The following is a 19,271-nucleotide window of genomic DNA, read 5'->3' on the forward strand; positions in this document are numbered from 1 at the left end:
GCCAAACTAGTACAGAGAAGTCCCGATATAATCACTGTTTTAAATTTATGGTATAATCCTTCATGAAATGTTATGAATATATAAGCACATATAAATATGTGGTATTTTCTGCTGTTTTCATTCCAGTGGTATCGTATTATACATAGTAGGGTATCTTGCTACTATAGACTGGATGCTTCTGTCCCCCTGTCTCCAAAATCAGATGTTGAAACTCTAACTCCCCCACCCCATGTGATGGTACGGGGAGGCAGGGTCTTTGGGAGTGACTTAGGTTTCTGTGGGGTCATGAGGGTGGAGCCCTCATTAGCAACAGTGGCAAAAAAGACATGAGAGAGATGGTCTACCTTTTCCCTCATGTAAGGTCACAGGAGGAAAGTATCCACCTTCAAGTCAGGAGAATACCTTCACCAGGAACCAGATTGGGTCCCACTTGATCTTGGACTTCCCAGCTTCAAAAATGGTAAGAAAAAATTTTCTGTTTAAGCCGCTTTGCCTATGGTATTTTTGTTACACAGACCCAAATCAACATTTGCTAAACAAATGCTGACAGTTGCTTAAAAAACAAAAACAAACAAACAAACCCTACCTAAGTCATATAATGAACCAAACCATCATTTTTAATGATTGTGGATCACTTTTCCTGGATCAAAAAGCATTTCTCTAAGGCAAAACACAAAAATGTCTTTGCTCTATCTGTTGTCTCAGGCTTCATTTAAAAAAAAATATTCAAAACCTCTTGAATTTGTTTTACAAATATGCTGTTTTTAAAATGCAGATCACCAGTCCTTTTTCCTGGACATTTTCTTTCACTAGGTCTGAGTTGGTGCCTAAAAATCTCTTTTAAAAACAAGTTCCCCAGGTGATTCCTAGCTTCAGGCAAGTTGAAGGCACCTTGCTCTGGGAGAAAAACAGGAAGATCAAACCCCTTCAACCACTGTTAGTAAGGTCTGGTGCCTTAAAGTGTTTACTCAGATCCTGGCAGTTATTGTCTAAGAATATACTGATTGAGCGCAATTTTAAAAAATGAATGTACTTGTGCATTACCAACCCCCCAACACACCCTGAATGCACATGCCATGATCTTTGCTCCTTTGCAAAGTCCTGAGTCAGAGAGTTCACCTCCCCCGGCAGCACACCTCTCTCTTCCTTCACCCCAGCCCCCACCGTTCCTCGTTCCTGGCTCTGTTTGTTTAAATTCCGTGTGGGAAGAGTGTGCACCGTTTAGAGTCGGTCTCAGACCATGTTTTTCCTGACTCCAGTCTTGGTAGCAGTCGTCTGCATTTTGATTGCATGGATCTTTAAAAATGCTGATGGAAGAAGCATGGAGGGGAGGAAGGGGGAGACCAGAGCCAGGGCCCAGACTCGTCCCTGGGTGGATGAGGACCTAAAGGACAGTACTGACCTCCAGCAAGTAGAAGAAGGTAAGGACACGGGCAAAGCTGCATAGCTGCCACCTTCTGCATTGTTCTGATGGGTGCCAGGGGGTGACAGGGCTTAGGGAGGGCAGGAAACACGTGCAGGTCTGTTTCAGCAGCCCCCTCTGCTGTGCGGATTAGCATGTGACAGAGACAGATCATTTCTCTCAGGTGGTCGGCTTGGCACCTGCTGGCACCACTCCGATTGATTTCTGGATAAAGAGTCAGTAAACAGCTGTGGCGAGATTGCCATTCTCCTTGACCCTGTTCTGGCTGTTAAATCTTTCCGAAGGGGCACATCACAGGCTCATGGTGGTCACGGGGGAGGTGGTGAGGTTGGATCAAGCACTTAGAAATGTAAAAGTTGGCATCGGTCTAGGGGCTCTCTACCCTTCCTGTGGGTGAGAGGCCCGTCAGCTGTGTCCTCAAAGCTGGGTGTCCAACTTAGAGGACAAGCCAATAAACAAGCAACATAATGAAGAGCCAAACTGATCATCAGGGGCTTCCGGGAGGCACAGGGGTGTGGCGGGGCAGCAGAGAAAGGACAAGTCAGGCCTGGCCGGTTAATAGGACGGGAATGGTCATGGTTAGGACGCATCTCAGCTAAAAGGAGCAGAAAGAGCATAAAAGCAGGGACAGAACTCCTGGGAAAGTTGCTGAGAAGATGGGATCTCGCTGGTGGGGGAAGGGTGGATGTGAAATGGGATGGTGAGCATGGGCCCGGTCGTGGCTGACCCGAGGATGAAGAGGTGGTAAGGAGCAGGCAAGCAAGGAGAGGTTCTGGAGGAGGCTTGAGTGATCGGTGTTTGAGATTCATCTGAGGTGGGTTGGTGGGATGGATTCAATTTTAGAAGAGGCTCAGTGATTCTCAGCTGGACTAGTGATGCTCCTGCCCTCCGAAAAGACCACCTGGACATGCATGTGAGTGTGCTGATATGCCTGTGTGCACGTATGTGTGTTCAGAGTTGCCCTAATCTCAGGATATGGGGCGGGGGTTCACCTGGCACTCTGTGCTGGGAGCCAGCAATGCTGAAGGTACTGCACAGGATTCAAGCAAGGCAGCTCTTAGCAGGCCTGCCTCTCCTTCTTTCACTGAAGGACATCCCACCCAAATGTCAGTTCTGCAAAGTGCCCGGTTGAGAAGCACTTTTCCTGAACAAAGGGACATCCATTATGAAGCAGTTGTGATGGTCTGCCCTGGTAAGGATGGCCCGGACGACAGTGGCAGTGGAAATGCAGGGGAAGGAATGAGTCAGGGCAAAGTTAAAGGAAGAACAACAGGGTTTGGTAATAAACTGGATAGAGGGAGGAGGAGAGGATGAGAGCTGGAGGCTGGAGGAGGCACAACAACGCTATCATAAATGGGGGAGGGGAGAGGATTCATAGAAAAGAGGTTGAACATACACAAAGACGTGCTGGATTTGAGAAGATGACACATCTAAGCAGAGAGCGAAAGGTGGTCCAGGTGAGAGATCCATAGATACTGATTGGACAGTCATCAGCCCAGGGTGATACTTGAAACTTGGAAAACTGATGAATCCCCTAAGGGGATGTTGCTGAGGGGAATCTGGGGCACCTGCAGGTAAGAGGGCCTGTGGTGTGAAAAAGGGACCACGGAGAAGACCATCTGGGGAAGGAGCTCCAGGATAATGACAACAGTAGGCTCCTATGGAACACGGGCTGTGTCTACTCAGCATCACACGTTATGTATAGTAAACCACTCAGTCTTTACGTCAATACAGCAAGGCAGCCACTATTATTTTCCCATATTACAGATAAGGAAATTGGGGCTAAACTATGCTAAGTTACCTGCTCAAGCAGATAGTGGTAGAGCCAGGACCCAGGCTGTCTGCTCTGTAGTCCAGGCACACAGCCAGTTGCTAGGTTGCCTTTCTAATAGGAGAATAAGCTAGAACAGAGTGGGCAGGAGACCACCAGCAGGCTCTCAAATTTCCTGAGAGATCAGAGGTAGTTTGGGGGATACAAGAGGGATTGGTGAGGTTGGTGGGGAACCAGGGACCTGGGGCTGGGCCTAAAGGTTGGGAACACATAACAAAGCTATATGGCTCCATCTGGTTCTGTCCTCTGCCTACTTATTCATTTTTGCAAAATCCTCTGCCTCTTATTCTCTAGTCCTCACACAGAAGAATAACTTGAACATTTAGTGGCCTCCTCAGCACCCATGGGCACCTCTGCTCTGAATGTAGAGTTCAGTTTCTCGCTGGAATTTTTGTTGTTCGCTTAAGTGGTACCTGCTGAGGTCTCATAGGTGATCGGTGAGAAGCAACATTTAAACCCAGGCTTCTCTGCCACCCAGTTCCCTGCTCCTGACCCCTGGAAGGGTGGACACAGTCTAAGAGAGGATTCACTGCTGGTACTGCAGGCTTATAGAGGACTGAGTGGGACATAAGAGAAATGATTCCATTACTGAAGAAACATGGAGTTGCTTTTGATGACAGCAAATGGATACCAGATTCAAACCATGCTGAAAATTAATTTTAAGAGACAAAACAATAAGTATTATAAGCCATTCTAGTGTGTGTTAAGGAAAATAATGGGTACCAATGCAACCTCCTCCAGCTTTGGCTCACAAAGAATTCCCACTCTGGGTTCATAGATCTGATTCAGCATGTGTATGGGAAGCTTGGGAGGGGTGCAGAGTGGCTCTGTTTACTAGGCCTCAGGACAGACTTCCTTTGGCAATTGTCAAACATGTGTTCTGCTATTACTTTCAGTTTCTTTTATATATATATATATTTTTTTTTTCAGTTTCTTGTTTAACTGTAGGAGAGGTCTAAGGAGGAGAGATGACAAAGAGAAAGCCTCAGATTGTGTCCCTAAAACAAGCTAAAAATCCTGCATAAACATAGTCTAGTCAGGCCTGATTCAATGAAGTGCATAGAAATGGAAATAAGAGAAGATATAGGGAACACATCTCATCAGGATGTGTTTTAATGTTGGTGGGAATTTGTCTTCACTTAGTCTTATGGACCATTCAAAACCTATTGTCCTAATTGAAATTTTGGTTGTTCCAGATGGTCCAATCACTACTAAGAAAGGCTTGTGTTAGCAATTTCATATGGTTCAACCTAATACACTGTGTAACTTCCAAGTGAAAGATAAAATGGGGAAAACTCAATCATAACAATGAAAGGCAGGAAAGGAAGTGGAGGACAGAAGCAAGGGAAAAGCATGTGTTAGACAAGTGAGTTCAGTGGTAAGGGTAGATATATGTATATAAGTATGAATGTATGTGTATGTATATGATTTTATAAATTTCATACACAAATTAATACATCCCTGTGTGCATATATATATGATATATTTGTATATATATTTTGAGGTAATAAACATCCTTAAAGTTTGTAGTTTGCCATTAAAAAAAAAAAGAGGCCTGTGTTAAAATAATCTAGTGTGGGTAGTGTGGGTAACCCCTGAGAATTCAAATGTTCCCACAGACTTGGGAAAGGACGGTTTTTTATGTGCCTGAGGTAATAAGCAGCTGTCAGAGCCAGTTTCAAACCTATTCAATAGATCAATGACAACTCACATCAGTGAAAGTTTAGCAAATTGACCAATCAGTGGCCTCTTCTTGTTCTGAAAACCAACCAATCAGGGATGAAATCACTTCAGTACCAGCCCCTCTAAGGGCCAATCAATCAACAACAGTTTCAAACAAGTAACACTCCCCCCAGTCGCCCCCCTCAGATTATATTAATCCTGTTACATTCCTGGGAGTCCACCAATCCCTGAATGCCAAGCTTTTCAACCAAGTGGTGTGCTAGAGCTAGCCAACGGGAGGAACAAGACCAGTTGTTAAATATTCAGGAATTTGGGGGGCCATTTTGGAATCATCAGCTTGAAATCAGGACATGATTAGAGTATTTCCATAATGGAAATTGGCTAGCACTATGAATCAGGTTCCCCAAAGTCCTCCTAGGGCTGGTTTAGTAGCACACCACTGCCAACAACACTATAAAAGGTCAGCATTCTACTGTGTTCACAGAGACTCTCCTTTGCCATAGGAAGCAATAAATTTAGTTTTGTCTTTTCATTTCATTAACCTTTGACACACACACACACACACACAGCCATTAATACTTTTACATCGTTAATTCTAAATGGTTGGTTTACCAAGACTCTTATAAGACCTTAAGACTTTAGGGCAAAGGACAGGTAAATTCAGACGAGAGAAATTGTCAAAGGGAAAGGACCTGCATGGAGACGTTGTCTTTGAGATCAAGTCTGGATGGGTCCTAGGGGAGAGTGAGGATCAACACTGGTGGGAGGCACTGGGGATACCGCAAGAGATGATGGGGCTCAGAAACAAGTTCTGTCAAATTCATTTAGGATAGTACTGGGGAGGAAAAATTTCTCTTTACCCTTCAAAGTTCTTCAAATTGGTCTTAGAATTAAGTTGACATGAGGCAAATTAATAGGAGGAAAAAAACCCCACAATAATCACATATGCACGGAGGCCCAATAATAAAATTGAGACCCAAAGAAATGACCAAGGCAGGCAGATTTTATACATTTTAGACAGACAATAAATTTGAGAGGAAGTGACAGGACAAAGAAAACAAATGTTTGAGGAAGGAATTCCTTCAATTAGGAAGGAAGTCTAAACAAAATTTAGGCTGAGGTAGTAGACAAGTGGAAAGTAACAGGTTTGTTTATACAGCTTTCTTGGCTCTAAAGTCCCTGTCTCTGGTGATAAGGATCTCTCTCTATTTTCATGAGAGATTTATTTTCTGCTTTCAGGGGGACAGAGGAGGGTCAGAGTGTCCTTCTTGTACCAGCTATTTTCCAAGTAGCTTCAATTCCAAATAATCAATATGCCATTGTGGCACCTTTTGGGGCAGCCTGCCCCAAACCCCTACAATAGCATTGCTCTATCCAGAAACTTTCCATCTGAACACCCCCAGACTCCCCAGTTCCCACACACCTCAGGAGCTGCTAGTGAAATATACTGCAGGGAATTGAATGACTGACAGGCCCATGTGGGAACAGAATGAGTGCTGAGGCAGTTGGGAAGGAAGTGTTCTCAGAGCAGGGGTTGAGCTGTGACCTTGCTCAGTCTCCACCTTCAGAATCTGTCTCCTGCATGAGCTGCATCACCCTCAGCTTTAATATTGCTCCTCAATGTTTCCCAAAATTCTGAGGAGGGAACAAGGATGACATGACACAAATTAGCCTTTAAGCTTCATAGCTAGAAAATATTTGGCTCATTTGCAAAGGTTTGGAAGTGGAAGTGCAGAAACATAAAAGCCACTTACACAGAGATGCAGCCCCAAAACCCACCTTTGTGTTAAACATTAGAGAATACACGTGGCCTAAAACTTCTTGGCTGTCAAACCTAATTATGGTGCAGTTAAGGGTTCCTTGGCATTAAAGCAATGATAAAAGAGGAGTTGTTCCTGGTGTCAACAGCAAACCCCAAGTGTGGCAACACAGATTTAAAGCAAAAAAGTAGACCATAATAGCAAGCATTTGTTTTGAAATAGATGGGTTTTATGCTTGAAGGAATTCCCCAGAGTGGCTTGGCTGGTCTAGCATGGAAACAGAATGACTCGAGTTACAGAGGCTGTTCTCTTTCTTCTTGGAGCAGTTAAGAGGTCAAGGGGAAGGAGAAAAGTAGTACCTTTGGTATCAGTTCACTGCCCTGCCATTCCCTGGGTGCTTTCTCTCCTAACCTGGCTCGCCTGCCCCCTTTACCAGGCTAGATGCAGACCATCTGCCCTGGGAGAAGCACCAGGAGCAAGCCTTTCAGGACACTCCAACCCAGCACTGCTTAGGCCATTCCTCTGCCCTGCTTGCTGACAACGTTCAGGCAGCAGCTGCTTCATTCTGCTACAGTGGGAATGCTTACCTTGGACTTTAAAGATTTTATTTATTTATTTATTTGTTTATTTATTTATTTATTTATTTATTTATTTAATTTATTTATTTTTGAGAGACAGAGAGAGAGAGACACAGGCAGAGAGAGAAGCAGGGTCCCTGTGGGGAGCCTGATGTGGGACTCAATCCCAGGACTCCAGGATCACATCCTGAACCAAAAGGCAGACGCTCAACCGCTGAGCCACCCAGGCATCCCCTACCTTGGATTTTTGAAGCTACAGAAACTGCCACGCCATGCACCTAGGCTGCCTTTAAGTTTATACACATGCTGAATGGGTATTAAGAGTTGGTAACTTACCCTTCAAAGAGTTAATGAGGCATTTCATGCATTTGCTCATTTACCACTTACTAAGGACAGAGACCGTGAGACTTCATAACAAATGATATAGAAGGTAATGCTGGTGTTGAAAGTCTCTGTTGACACATTTGATAAGTTCAGGGTTGACACTGACACCTGGGTTCGGTTCAGAATTCATTGCTAGAAAGCTGATAGGTGTTTGCTGCCACTCCCCGATCACACCCACTTCCTTTTAACTAAGTAACTGGGCCTTCTCATGAAATGTGTATAGTTTGGGTCCAAGCTGCCCTGGCTAGTAAAATGTATAAGGAATTTTGTCACTAACAGCAATGAGCAAACCATGATACTTACTGACATGGTATTGTCATTGAGGTTTTCAGTGTCTTTGAAGTCATTCCTTCTTGCCTTGCCCTTCCCTGGTCAATCTTCAGAGACTCAGAGTGAAATATGTGTATGCAAGTGCAGGAGAAACCTAATCCTTTACCTGGATTCCACCTGGAATGTTCGAGATCGTCAGGGCCAGGCACTGGATCCTCTTGTTCTTTTTCTTCTGTTCCTGTTGTCATTCTCATCTTTATGTGAGGGTGCCCAAAGTGACATCACACCTTCTGGACTCAGACTTTTACTTCACACTAGACATCTCTGCTTGAACAGCTCACAGCCTCTCAAATGTGATGGACTGCTGATTCTTACCTCTTCTTCCCTCAGATGGTTCATCACTTATCCTCTATCTCAGTAGACAGTCCCACTGTCTCCCCAGATGCTAAAGCCCACCACCTGGGCTTCATTCTTAGTCCCTCTCTCCCACCATTCCAAGCTACACACTTTAGCAGGTCTCATGATTTGTATCTCCAAGATACTCCAAGAATTTGTCGTTCTTTTTTTTGCACATTATCCCACCCTGGCTATTGCAGTGAGTTTTCAAAGGTTCTTCCTTCTTCCTCTCAACGGTTGTCTCCCTCTAATATATACCTCACCCTGCTTTGCTTTTTATGTTTTCTATCTGTTGGTTTCTCCTTGCTCCATTCCAGATATTTTCTCCAGATAACTGGAAGTTATCTTCCAGTTCACTGATTTTTTCTTTAGGTATATATATCCTGCTTTAAATCCATCCATTGAGTTCTTAATTCTATCACTTTACTTTTCAGTTCTAGAAGTTTATTTTTTCATATTTTCTATGTCACCTTTTATCTTTTCCTACAGATATGTTTGTATTTTTCCCCTCTAAACATAGTAATCATAGTTGTTTTATCTTTTGAATTGTATAATTCTAATATTTGGAGATGTTTTTAAATATCATTTCTTTTGTTTCTTGCTCAATATGTTTTCTCTTTATGCTTGATTGTGTTTGGTGGGTTGCTAGTAATTGTACTTAAAATTATTTGTATATTGGCATTTGCTTCTGCTAGGCCATGGAGGTATTTTCCAGAGGTATTAGGCAGGACCATTAAATGCCACATTCAAGGCAGGACCCACCAAAGGATATAAACCATTGAGGGATGATATATTTATGATCCATGCTTTCTTTAAGTCTGTACCCTTGGGGTCCCAGCTTATTAGCCTTCCCATTGTGTGTGGGTCTAGGTTTTGATTCCTGTCTCCTACAATCTTTGAATATATAAAAATAAAAATTCAAATATGTAGAGATTGTCAAATACTATCAGGGAAATGTGACTTCTGTGCTTACTTGCCTCTGCAGGTTCATATTCCCCTTTTTAGCCTAGGAATTTCTTACTATGTTGCCAGCAGTTCACTAATATTTTAAAAGACTTTAAAAATACTTTATTTCATGATTTAATGATTTTCAGCTAACAAGATATTGTTTCAAGTATACCAGTTCACCATTAATAGAAATTTTCATTCTTCACCTTTGTGTAGGTAAAATTTTCTTTTTCTTGATTTATAACCAGTGTGGAATTTGGGTAGTCAATAGTCAAGATCAGAATTCAGGATTCTATAGACCCATTCTTTTCATTTTTTCTTGATGCTTTTGAAATTATAAACTTGCAAACATTTTTGAGAACTTTATTTCCTTCTCCCCATTGGCCACCTTGTGACTGTAGGGGAGGAAAAATATTTTTCCCTCTACCCTTCTAGGTTCTTGATGAGACCCTGCCCCCACCCCAATAAAAGACAAATTAAGAGAAAAACAAATAGGAGTTTAATAGTATGCATACCTCCTGTATACATGGAACAGACCCAGGAAAATTGAGTAAGTCCCTGAAATAGCCCAAGCCACCACCTTAAATACCATCTTCAACTAACAACAAAAGAAAGATGCTGGGGGAGGAGGGCCCGGTTATGGGAAGTTATCAAGAAGAGCACAGTATTTTAAACAAGGGTAAGGTTGTTGTGCAGATGTAAGTCCATTTTCTCCACTGGTAAGAATTTCTTGTGAGAATCATCCTTTTCTTCATGGTACAGAGAAGGTTTATGAATGGAAGTATTCTTTGTAAAGGTAAATGTCCCTTACAAAAAGGTAACTTTTACTCTGGTTTTCAGAATTTCTCTTGCATCTGTTGTTTCTTAAAAATTATCAGCTCAATGTTATCCTTATGCGAAAAAGGCATATTTTGGTGCAGCATCCCCTGCTCCCCTTCATGACCAAGAGAGATCATTTAATTTGCTGCCTTTCTTGTTCTTATTTGCAGATGTTGATGACTGGCAAGAGTCAGAGGAAAATGTTGAACATATTCCATTCTCCCACACCCGGTATCCTGAGAAGGAAATGATTAAGAGATCCCAGGAATTTTACGAACTTCTCAATAAAAGACGATCTGTCAGATTCATAAGTAATGAACAAATCCCCATGGAAGTCATTGATAATGTCATCAAATCAGCAGGTCTGTAATTGCACATTGTGTCTTTAAGAATGTCAGCTGCAAGTGACAACATAGGAGCAATAAAGTTTAAACTTAGTGAAGAAAGCCCAGAGTGATACAATTATCTATAAAGTCTTACCCAGGTGTTAACTGGCTGCCAGAAGCCTAATGATGTCCACTTTCTACAAACTAGTGACTATTACAAACTTCCTGGGAGCAGTTGTGACAACAGTTTAAAACTTCTGAAATTGTTTAATATTATGATCTTTTATTAAAAATAAAAATTCCTGAGCATACTATTATACACTGGAAGAGAAACATCCCTTTACTTTCTCCTCCTTTTGAAACACATGTACACACATACACACACACTCATATTTATGCATTTCTCTTTTTGGAACCAAATTTTTTATATTGCATACCATGATGCTTTAGTACCATTAACTAGGTATAGGTAAACTAGTGGCATTTACCTATATGAATTTGCAAAGTAAACCACAGCAAGGCAAACCCATCTTCAACACAAATTGATAGCTCCACAGAGGAAAATAAAAGAGTTATGGAAAAAGGGGGAGGAGATGTAAGAGAAATCCCTCTATTTGAGTATTATTGGAGCATTGGAGTATTATTCCTATATAAATCACATTTAAGTTCATTCGCAAAAATTATCAAATGGCCATTGTGAATCCATTGCTCAAGTTGAAAGGAAGCAACAATAAAGCATTTCATTTCAGTTAAGAGTGCAAATGCACTGGCTAGTTGTGTATCTACCAATAGCAGTCACTAAGTTCCCTCTGTGTATATATGTGTCTATATATGTGTGTGTATACATATATTGTGCAGATAAATTTGCCATAATGAAAAACATTAGGGAACACTTGATTTCCAATGTGTAATGACACAAATATTTAGTGAACAAATAACATGGATACAAAGGGAACTGGAATCACTCTTTTCAGAAATTTGGGCTTTATGTTTAGCTTTTGACTTGCATTTCACAATCCAATCGTGCTCTCTCAACCATAGGGAGCAGTGGGAGGTAAACAAGAGCCCCATGAAGCAGGCAGTCCTGACCCCCTTGGTATAGAGTTTATATTATCAAATTATTCACTAGGGAGATAGGAATAGTTGCTTCTGAAATATCCTACCTGTGGGTAGGACTGTGGTTCTCATTAGGAACAGCAGGCCATCTCTAGGACAGCAGAATTATACCCACATCAGAAGCTGGCCCCAGTTGGAATATGAAAGAGAATTCAAGCTCCTCAGGCACCGGGATACACTAGGAAGCTTTGTCCCAGAATACTGAAACCGATCCAAGTGTGGGTTGAGGGTTCCCATAGCCCATGAGAGCTGAAGACAGACTTATGTGTACTGAGCACCAGGGCCAAGAGATCTCATGTGTCCCCAGCAGGACCACAAACCTCACAGTGCCACACTCACCGTTCTGATATAGCTACCAAACAAGTTACAGTTAAGCTACCTTTCATGAGAGATTTAATTAATTAATTAATTATTTTAAAGGTGAGTTTTGTTTTTGTTTTGAGAGAGAGAGAGAGAGTGAGCGGGGAGAGGAACAGAGGGAGAGAGAGAATCTCAAGCTTAGCATGGAGCTGGTCGTGGGACTCGATCTCACTACCCTGAGATCATGACCTGAGCTGAAATCAAGAGTCAGATGCTTAATGGACTGAGCCAGCCAGGTGCCTCATTTCATAAGTGTTTTAAAAGCCAGTTTACCATTTACATTTTTTATCATTTTCAAGAAGCTTCATGACTTTTTCCTTTTTTAAAAAATATCAAAACAAATAACATTTTGGAGAATTTGGGCTGTCAGAACTTCCCTTCTGGGTTTCCTTAGTGGTCATGGTACGGTTATTTAGGAATGTTTCCCCCACATAGAGAGTGATGGTAAATTCCCATAACCCTAGAACCACTAGTCTTGACCTCGGTTTAGCTGGTTTGCATCCCCTAAATGATACAGAATGAAACAGAGTGGCAGCAACATAGCAGTGTCTGCAGCCAAGCACTTTGTTCCCTAGGTGATCGAACTTCATTTTGAGCAACTATGACTTACTATATTTATTCTTAATGAGCATTCTGACATTTTCCTGTGTTTTAATTTCTGATTTTAATTTAATGGATGGTAGGGACCGCCCCAAGTGGGGCCCACACGGAGCCCTGGACCTTTGTGATTGTGAAAGACCTGGATGTGAAGCACAAGATTCGAGAGATCATTGAGGAGGAGGAGGAAATAAACTATTTGAAAAGGATGGGACGCCAGTGGGTTACAGACCTGAAGAAGCTGAGGTACAAAATGTTAATGGACTTATTAACCTCTTGTGCCTTGATTTTCTCATCTGTAAAATGGGAATGTCTAGGATTTGCTTCATTATGAAAATGACATTTGTAAGCATGTTTGCAAGCATGTAGAGCAGTGATGACACGTAGTAAATGCCATATGCATCTCTGGTAAATAAGTAGGCTTTGACCCAAGTAATAGTAAATAAAACTTTGAGGACTTCACTTTTCTCCCATCTGGAATGTAAGATCATAAAATACTTCTCAGGACCTTGACTGAAGTAGATTACATTTGCTAAAGTGATAACATCTTCCAAGTGATCTTACTAAGTAGGCTTTAGTTTTAGTACATAGTAAGAGTAAAAATTTAGTACATATGTAATATTTATTAGGCATTAGTAACCGTGTGGGCTTCCTTATCTTCTGGAGGGAAGTGGGGTGAAACTCACTGTAATTAGATTTAATGCAGTGCCTTGGTGCACTAGGGTAGGTCCAGCGAGTTTTCAGTTTTTCTAGTAGCTGCAACTAAGAGTGATTTGTGGAGTCCTCTTTCCCCCACTGAGGGGCAGTCAGCCTTCGTAATATCTCAGACGCGTTCCATAACTGTTCAGTCACCTCTGTCAATAAAATAGTCACCATTCAGTTGTGTAGACTCATCCTCCTCATTGGCGTCATTTACCGAGCGAGAGCTCTTTACAAACACTGGCCTCCCCCCAAAAGGCCATTTCCTTTGTCTCCCATGTGCTCTGAGGCTGAGTGGGAGGAGGGACGGTGGCCAGTGATGATGGTTCTTACTTCTGAGAAGCTTGCTCTATCCTTGGAAGTGGAAATGCTGAGGCACTCATGCTGCTGAATCTCAGCTATGGGCTGTTAGTGGCCAGTTCTGGAGTGTTATCTGATATCCCAGTGTGACACGAGGCTGTGATACTAGAAAGGGCCATGAGATTGCAGTCCTGGGGAGAAGGGGAGGCCTCTTTTTCAGCAGTAAGGGCTGGGTGATAGGAAGAGGATGTCTTGGCTCTGCTCCTGTTTCATTTATTTGGCTCCAGAGGACATATTTTTTCATAAGATATTTAAATTCTATTAAATTGATGCCTCATGGAGTTGTAACTTATTTTCATGCTCTGGAACTAGTGCAGGATATTAATAATAAACATAAAAATCTTATGCATATTCATGGGGAAAAATGGGATGGGTAAAAGTTAAGTTAGAGAGATGTCCTGCCCTATGCATGCACAGTGCCTACAAAATGCTGCTGGGCCCTTGCAAAATTTCCCCAACAAAGGCAAAATTAGTCCCCAACAAAGGCAAAATTAGTCACTCTCTCATCTCTGTGCTCAAAACACTTAATATACACCTTCTGTGCATTGAAAATAGCCATTTGGGGACACTTGAGTGGCTCAGTGGTTGAGCATCTGCCTTTGGCTCAGGGTGTGATCTCAGGGTCCTGGGATCAAATCCCACATCAGGCTTCCCAAAGGGAGCCTGCTTCTCCCTCTGCCTATGTCTCTGCCTCTCTCTCTGTCTCTCATGAATAAATAAATAAAATCTTTTTTAAAAAAGAAAACGGCCATTCTATCACATAGCATTTTAGTTATTAGTTTACTTTTCTTCTTATTTTATAGGCCATTTTTTAGGAAGCTGATAGACTTTCTCTGCAGGCAATATGTACACATACATATATACATAAGAACTCTAGGGGTCCAGATTTAAAATGTCTTAAACTATACCATCTAGCATAGTGCTGATGCATAGTAGGTAATTGAATACATGTTTGTTGAACTGCAAATGAACATATGTCCTGACATTCTATTTGAGTCAATTCTGAAACCAGTAGCTGTCATTAAAGACCCAATATACAACCTAGGTCCAACCCGCCTGTCAAACTTTATATTTTTCTGTTTGCTGGTGTAAGCCCTCCACCCCAGGCAGAAGGTGCTATCTGTCCTTTTCTTCATAGGTCTTGTTGCTGTATTTTGATTAGCTTTAATGTGATGTCATAATAAATTCTTGTAAAATTGAACAAACCAGAAACATTAGATACCAATGTATGTCTAGAAAAAAAAAGAAGTACAAAAATCATTAAAAATTACTTACTAATCTGCCTTTGAACCAAGGTATATTGCTTAATCTTCATTTTGTATTAAAAGATTTTTAAAAAATTATTCACTGTGAAATAATAATAGTAGTAATAATACTAACACACACACAGTAGTATGTGCTAGGTTGGGTACTTTTCTAAGCACTTTATATTTTTTACTTATCTCCGTCTCATGATAACTGTATGAGGTGAATATATCATAGTGCCTTTTATACATGTGGGAACTGAGTCGCAGGAAATTCAGTAGGTGGCCCAACACGGCAAAACCTATCAGGTCCAGAGTTTATCTTCTGGGTAAATGATGAACATTCTCCCTGTTTGTAAGGAGCAAAGGATTGGTAATAGCCCAATGGGACTAAGCTTCTTGAAGCATGGTAGGGTAACTTTGGAAATGTAACCTGTAGCAGATAAGAGTGTAAGAAGAACCATGGAAAACTGCACAAGTGAGTTTAATGTGTTTTAAAACAATGAAGCAGGGATGCTTGGGTGGCTCAGTCAGTTGAGCCCCTGCTTTCAGCTCAGGTTGTGATCCCAGCATCCTGGGACTGAGTCCCACCTCAGTCTCCATGCTCCGTGGGGAGCCTGCCTCTCCCTCTGCCTCTGTCTCCCTCTCTCTCTGTCTACTCATCAATGAATAAATAAAATCTTTAAAAAAAAAACAGGGAAGCATAACTAGGCTTAAAATGAAATCATCTCTTGTTAATTAATTACCTAATGTATCCATATCCTAAGAAAAATTCTAATATATAACATTGCACGAGTCCTACTTTGAATATCTGTGCTGGAATAAAGCTTTTGCCAAATGTAATGGAATCGGGAAAGATATACACTCCTGAGATGGAAAGCAAAAATTTAAACTTAATATTTACACCTCACACGAATTATCTCCCACTCCCAGAAAGTTCTCCTTCTTTTCTCCACAACCGGACTGACAGCATTACCATCTCTGCACCTGTGATTTTGGTTAAGCCTCGCCATCATCTTTTTCTTTTCCTTTGTTCCTGTACTAGACCTGTCAGTTCCAGCCTCTATACCTCCCCCAAATTCTCCTGGTCCCTTGCCCACACCAGTCTGCCTTTTTCAGGAACAGAGCTGATTATGTAATGCTTCTGCTCAGAGCTTATGGTCACTTTCCTTTATCTACCAAATGAAGTCCAGGAAACTGTACAGTCTGTATGTAACCTGCTGGGCCACCTGTGCTCCACCATGCACCCCGCCCTCCAGTCTACCAGCTTCTGAAAACTCCCTGGTCTGCCAATCATCCTCTGTCCCAAATTGACCTTTACTCATTGGCTCGAAGGATGCCCTCCCCAGTGCCCACTTTTCATCCTGTCTTCAGTGCCCCACCTCAAGGGAAACTTGGAAATGTTCTTCTAATCTGCTTATTCAAAAATTATCAACACTTCATTTGGAGGGCTCCTAATGACTGGACTTATATTTCTTTAATTCCACTTACCGGGTTTCAGTTTGCCAAATTTCACATATTTCCTGTTGGGTTATAGGATCCATCTTTGTATCTTTCAGCATTTCATGTGCCTTGCCATACTACACCCTTATTAACACATGTTCATAGGATTGAATGAGCCTGGACAGAAAAATATGAGTAAAACACAAACAAATAAAAATCTTGCTTTTTTCAATTGAAATATGAAAGACAAGAAAATGCTCTTATTTTATATTTTTTAAAGATTAATTTATTTTAGAGAAAGAGAGCAAGAGAGGGAGGGATAGGGGGAGAGGGAGAGAAATCCTCAAGCAGACTCCCTGCTGAGCATGGGGCTTGATCCCAGGACCCCGAGATCATGACCTGACCCGAAACCAAGAGTTGATACTCAACTGACTGTACCACCCAGATGTCCCCAGAAAATGCTTTTATTTTAGATGTAAATAAGCTAAGTTTGTAAAAAAAAAAAAAAAATCATTAAGAGCAAATTGTCTCTGGATTATCTTTTGTCCCCTTCAGAACCAACTGGATTAAGGAGTACTTGGACACAGCTCCTGTTTTGATTCTGATTTTCAAACAAGTACATGGTTTTGCTGCAAATGGTAAAAGAAAGGTCCACTACTACAATGAAATCAGTGTTTCCATTGCTTGCGGCATCCTCCTGGCTGCTCTGCAGGTTTGTTACCCACTCCACCTTGCCCCAAAGAGAGAAGTGGTGCTTGAAGGCCAAACAGTGGCCTTATTCACAAATTTCAGCTGAGTTTCTAGTTTGGAGACATTTGGAAGTTGTTTATCTAAAGTTGAATTCCTAGGTAAGGTGGCTCTGGTGTGAAAAGTGACCTGGGAAACCTGGGTACACGGTGGGCATAATAGTGCAACAAGCTGGAATTCTTCCAGAAATTCACTTAGGACATCACTTTAGGCTGGGAAAGAGGGTCATGGTGTTTGCCTTCATCTGTAAAGACAAGAAGCTTCAAGGGTTTCCGGGGCCACACTGCCTAGCTGTGCTCACGTTGTCTACGTCAATGGAATGATTAAAGGCTGTGAAGAGGACTCCATCATAGAACTCTTCCTGGAAAGTCGAGTTGACATTATATTGCAACTGCTACGGAGTAGCTAGAGCGATGTTAAGTGTGAAATAGAGCAGGACTGAGGTATACCGTTTACACGATTCAGTTCATCCACTCAACCCATAGTTTCTGAGCTCCTTCTGTGTGACAGGCCCCGGGGCGTGGGGTGCTGGGGATCTCTGCCTTGTGAAGTGTGTGCACATTCTGGATGGGGACTGCTGGCCCTGGGGTGGAGAGAGACAGGAAACACACAAAAGAAAAACAAATGAAGCCAACAAGATTGGAAGAGTGAGTGATCATACTTTCGAGGGACAATTATTTCCAAAAACTTACCTGCTTTTCCAAGAGAAATGTGTATTCTGAAAACACCTTGTAGAATATAGTCATTGTTATGCAAAAATGAAATACACTCTTCGATTACTCAACAAGTCGGCCTGGAGGAGGTGGCGTCTTAATTCCTTTCTGATCTGTGAGCATGCAGTAAAGGAAATGATGAGCAATGTCGAACCACACCGCCCCACCCTTCATTCATCTTGGGGTCACGCAAGAGGTGCCCAGTTCACAGAGATTTTTGAGCGCTGAGCAGCCTTGTCGCGTTAGTGTTGAGTTGCTGCCCTCTAGTGTCCCCTCTGGCATAAATCTGAGGGGAGGTCCTGTTTGTGAGAGCAAAGAGGAAAATCTTGCTGAAGTTTCCATCTGCACAGATCGAATAGTGATGGACCAAAGAGCCTCTCCTGTGGGACTCTCAAAGTCAGTTCCAGAACTTCCGTCTGGCTCAGGTTTAGCAGTGATCCTCTGGCTGGGAAAACAGAGAGGATGGAGATAGTCTGCTGGGGAAGCATCTTGAAGCTGCACATGATTTTTATTAGGTGGTTATTATCTAGAGGGGCTCATTATCTGGAGAAGTTGATGGAGTAATCCCTCCACCCCCCCCAACGGATCCCTGGGCCACTGGGTCTTCTGACATTGGGAATAGGTATTTTCAGCTGGGGATGATGCTCCGCCTCCATTGTTGGTTTTAGAAGCATAGGAACTCCCTGGGTTGGGGGCCGTTCCTTTGGTATCTTTGGATTCCCCACATTTCTTTCCACGAAATAACCATTCCTATTTCTGAACCATCAATGAAAAAAATCAGACTAGTACTTTTCTTCTTCAAGAAGCTTCTCATTGTTTGGTTAAAAGAATGTGGGACCGGGAGATTGAGGAGAGGATGTAAGGTTCAAAATACAATTGCCCAAGGTAGCAGTTTCAGGGAAGTGATGGGACAAGCAGTCCTAATAGGGACCAGAATGTCCCCAGACTACAAAAAAAGCCGTGACTTCGCCCACTGACCTGCCAATGTGTTCTCTCCCCTCCTGTTGTAGAATGCGGGACTGGTGACTGTCACTACCACTCCTCTCAACTGTGGCCCCCGTCTGAGGGTGCTCCTGGGTCGCCCCGCAAACGAAAAGCTGCTGATGCTGCTCCCCGTGGGGTACCCCAGCCAGGAGGCCACGGTGCCCGACCTAATACGGAAACCTCTGGATCAGATCATGGTGACCGTGTAGGCAGAAGCCCATCAGGGATGCTGGCAGATGATGGCCTTGGTCCTCTCTTGATTCTCTTGGGTCTGCAGGCTGCTCTGTCCATGGGTGTTAGGTCTTGTTCCACTCCGCTCAAGAAATCTTTCCACATCATCTGGCTCTTGGAGTCTGAGAAGCCCTGCTCCCAAGAGTGTGATTAGGTGAACAAATATATTAAGAGGGCAACGGGTACTCTCATCCACTCTGGAAATGCATTAAACTTTTCCTAAGAACAGGCCTTGGTTTTTGAGTTTTAAAAATTGTTTCTGAAAAATCACTGGTGATTTTTTTCTCTTACATTTTAAAAGCTTTTAAGCAGTGAAGAGTCATCAGAGCATTCAATGTAGCCCTGAGAACTCAGCTGTG

General features: G+C 42.3%; 1 protein-coding gene across 1 annotated transcript; it reads left to right on the forward strand.

Annotated features, from left to right (window-relative positions):
- The first annotated feature begins 1,117 nt into the window (after positions 1-1,117).
- On the forward strand, positions 1,118-19,025 carry IYD (iodotyrosine deiodinase). The gene is made up of 5 exons (XM_077896666.1): positions 1,118-1,421; positions 10,263-10,454; positions 12,578-12,737; positions 16,793-16,949; positions 18,708-19,025. Exons 1-5 carry the CDS (start codon positions 1,241-1,243, stop codon positions 18,888-18,890), a joined length of 873 nt encoding a protein of 290 aa, XP_077752792.1. The 5' UTR covers positions 1,118-1,240; the 3' UTR covers positions 18,891-19,025.
- Positions 19,026-19,271: the final 246 nt, after the last annotated feature.

Source organism: Canis aureus, chromosome 1 (assembly GCF_053574225.1).
Source record: "Canis aureus isolate CA01 chromosome 1, VMU_Caureus_v.1.0, whole genome shotgun sequence".
Lineage (NCBI taxonomy): Eukaryota > Metazoa > Chordata > Mammalia > Carnivora > Canidae > Canis > Canis aureus.

Excerpts from the sequence above, each read along its gene's own strand:
- IYD (XM_077896666.1), top strand. The coding sequence starts at position 1,241 with ATGTTTTTCCTGACTCCAGTCTTGGTAGCAGTCGTCTGCATTTTGATT. Across the intron at positions 1,422-10,262 it reads CCTCCAGCAAGTAGAAGAAG|ATGTTGATGACTGGCAAGAG; the intron begins GTAAGGACACGG and ends TCTTATTTGCAG. Across the intron at positions 12,738-16,792 it reads ACAGACCTGAAGAAGCTGAG|AACCAACTGGATTAAGGAGT; the intron begins GTACAAAATGTT and ends TGTCCCCTTCAG.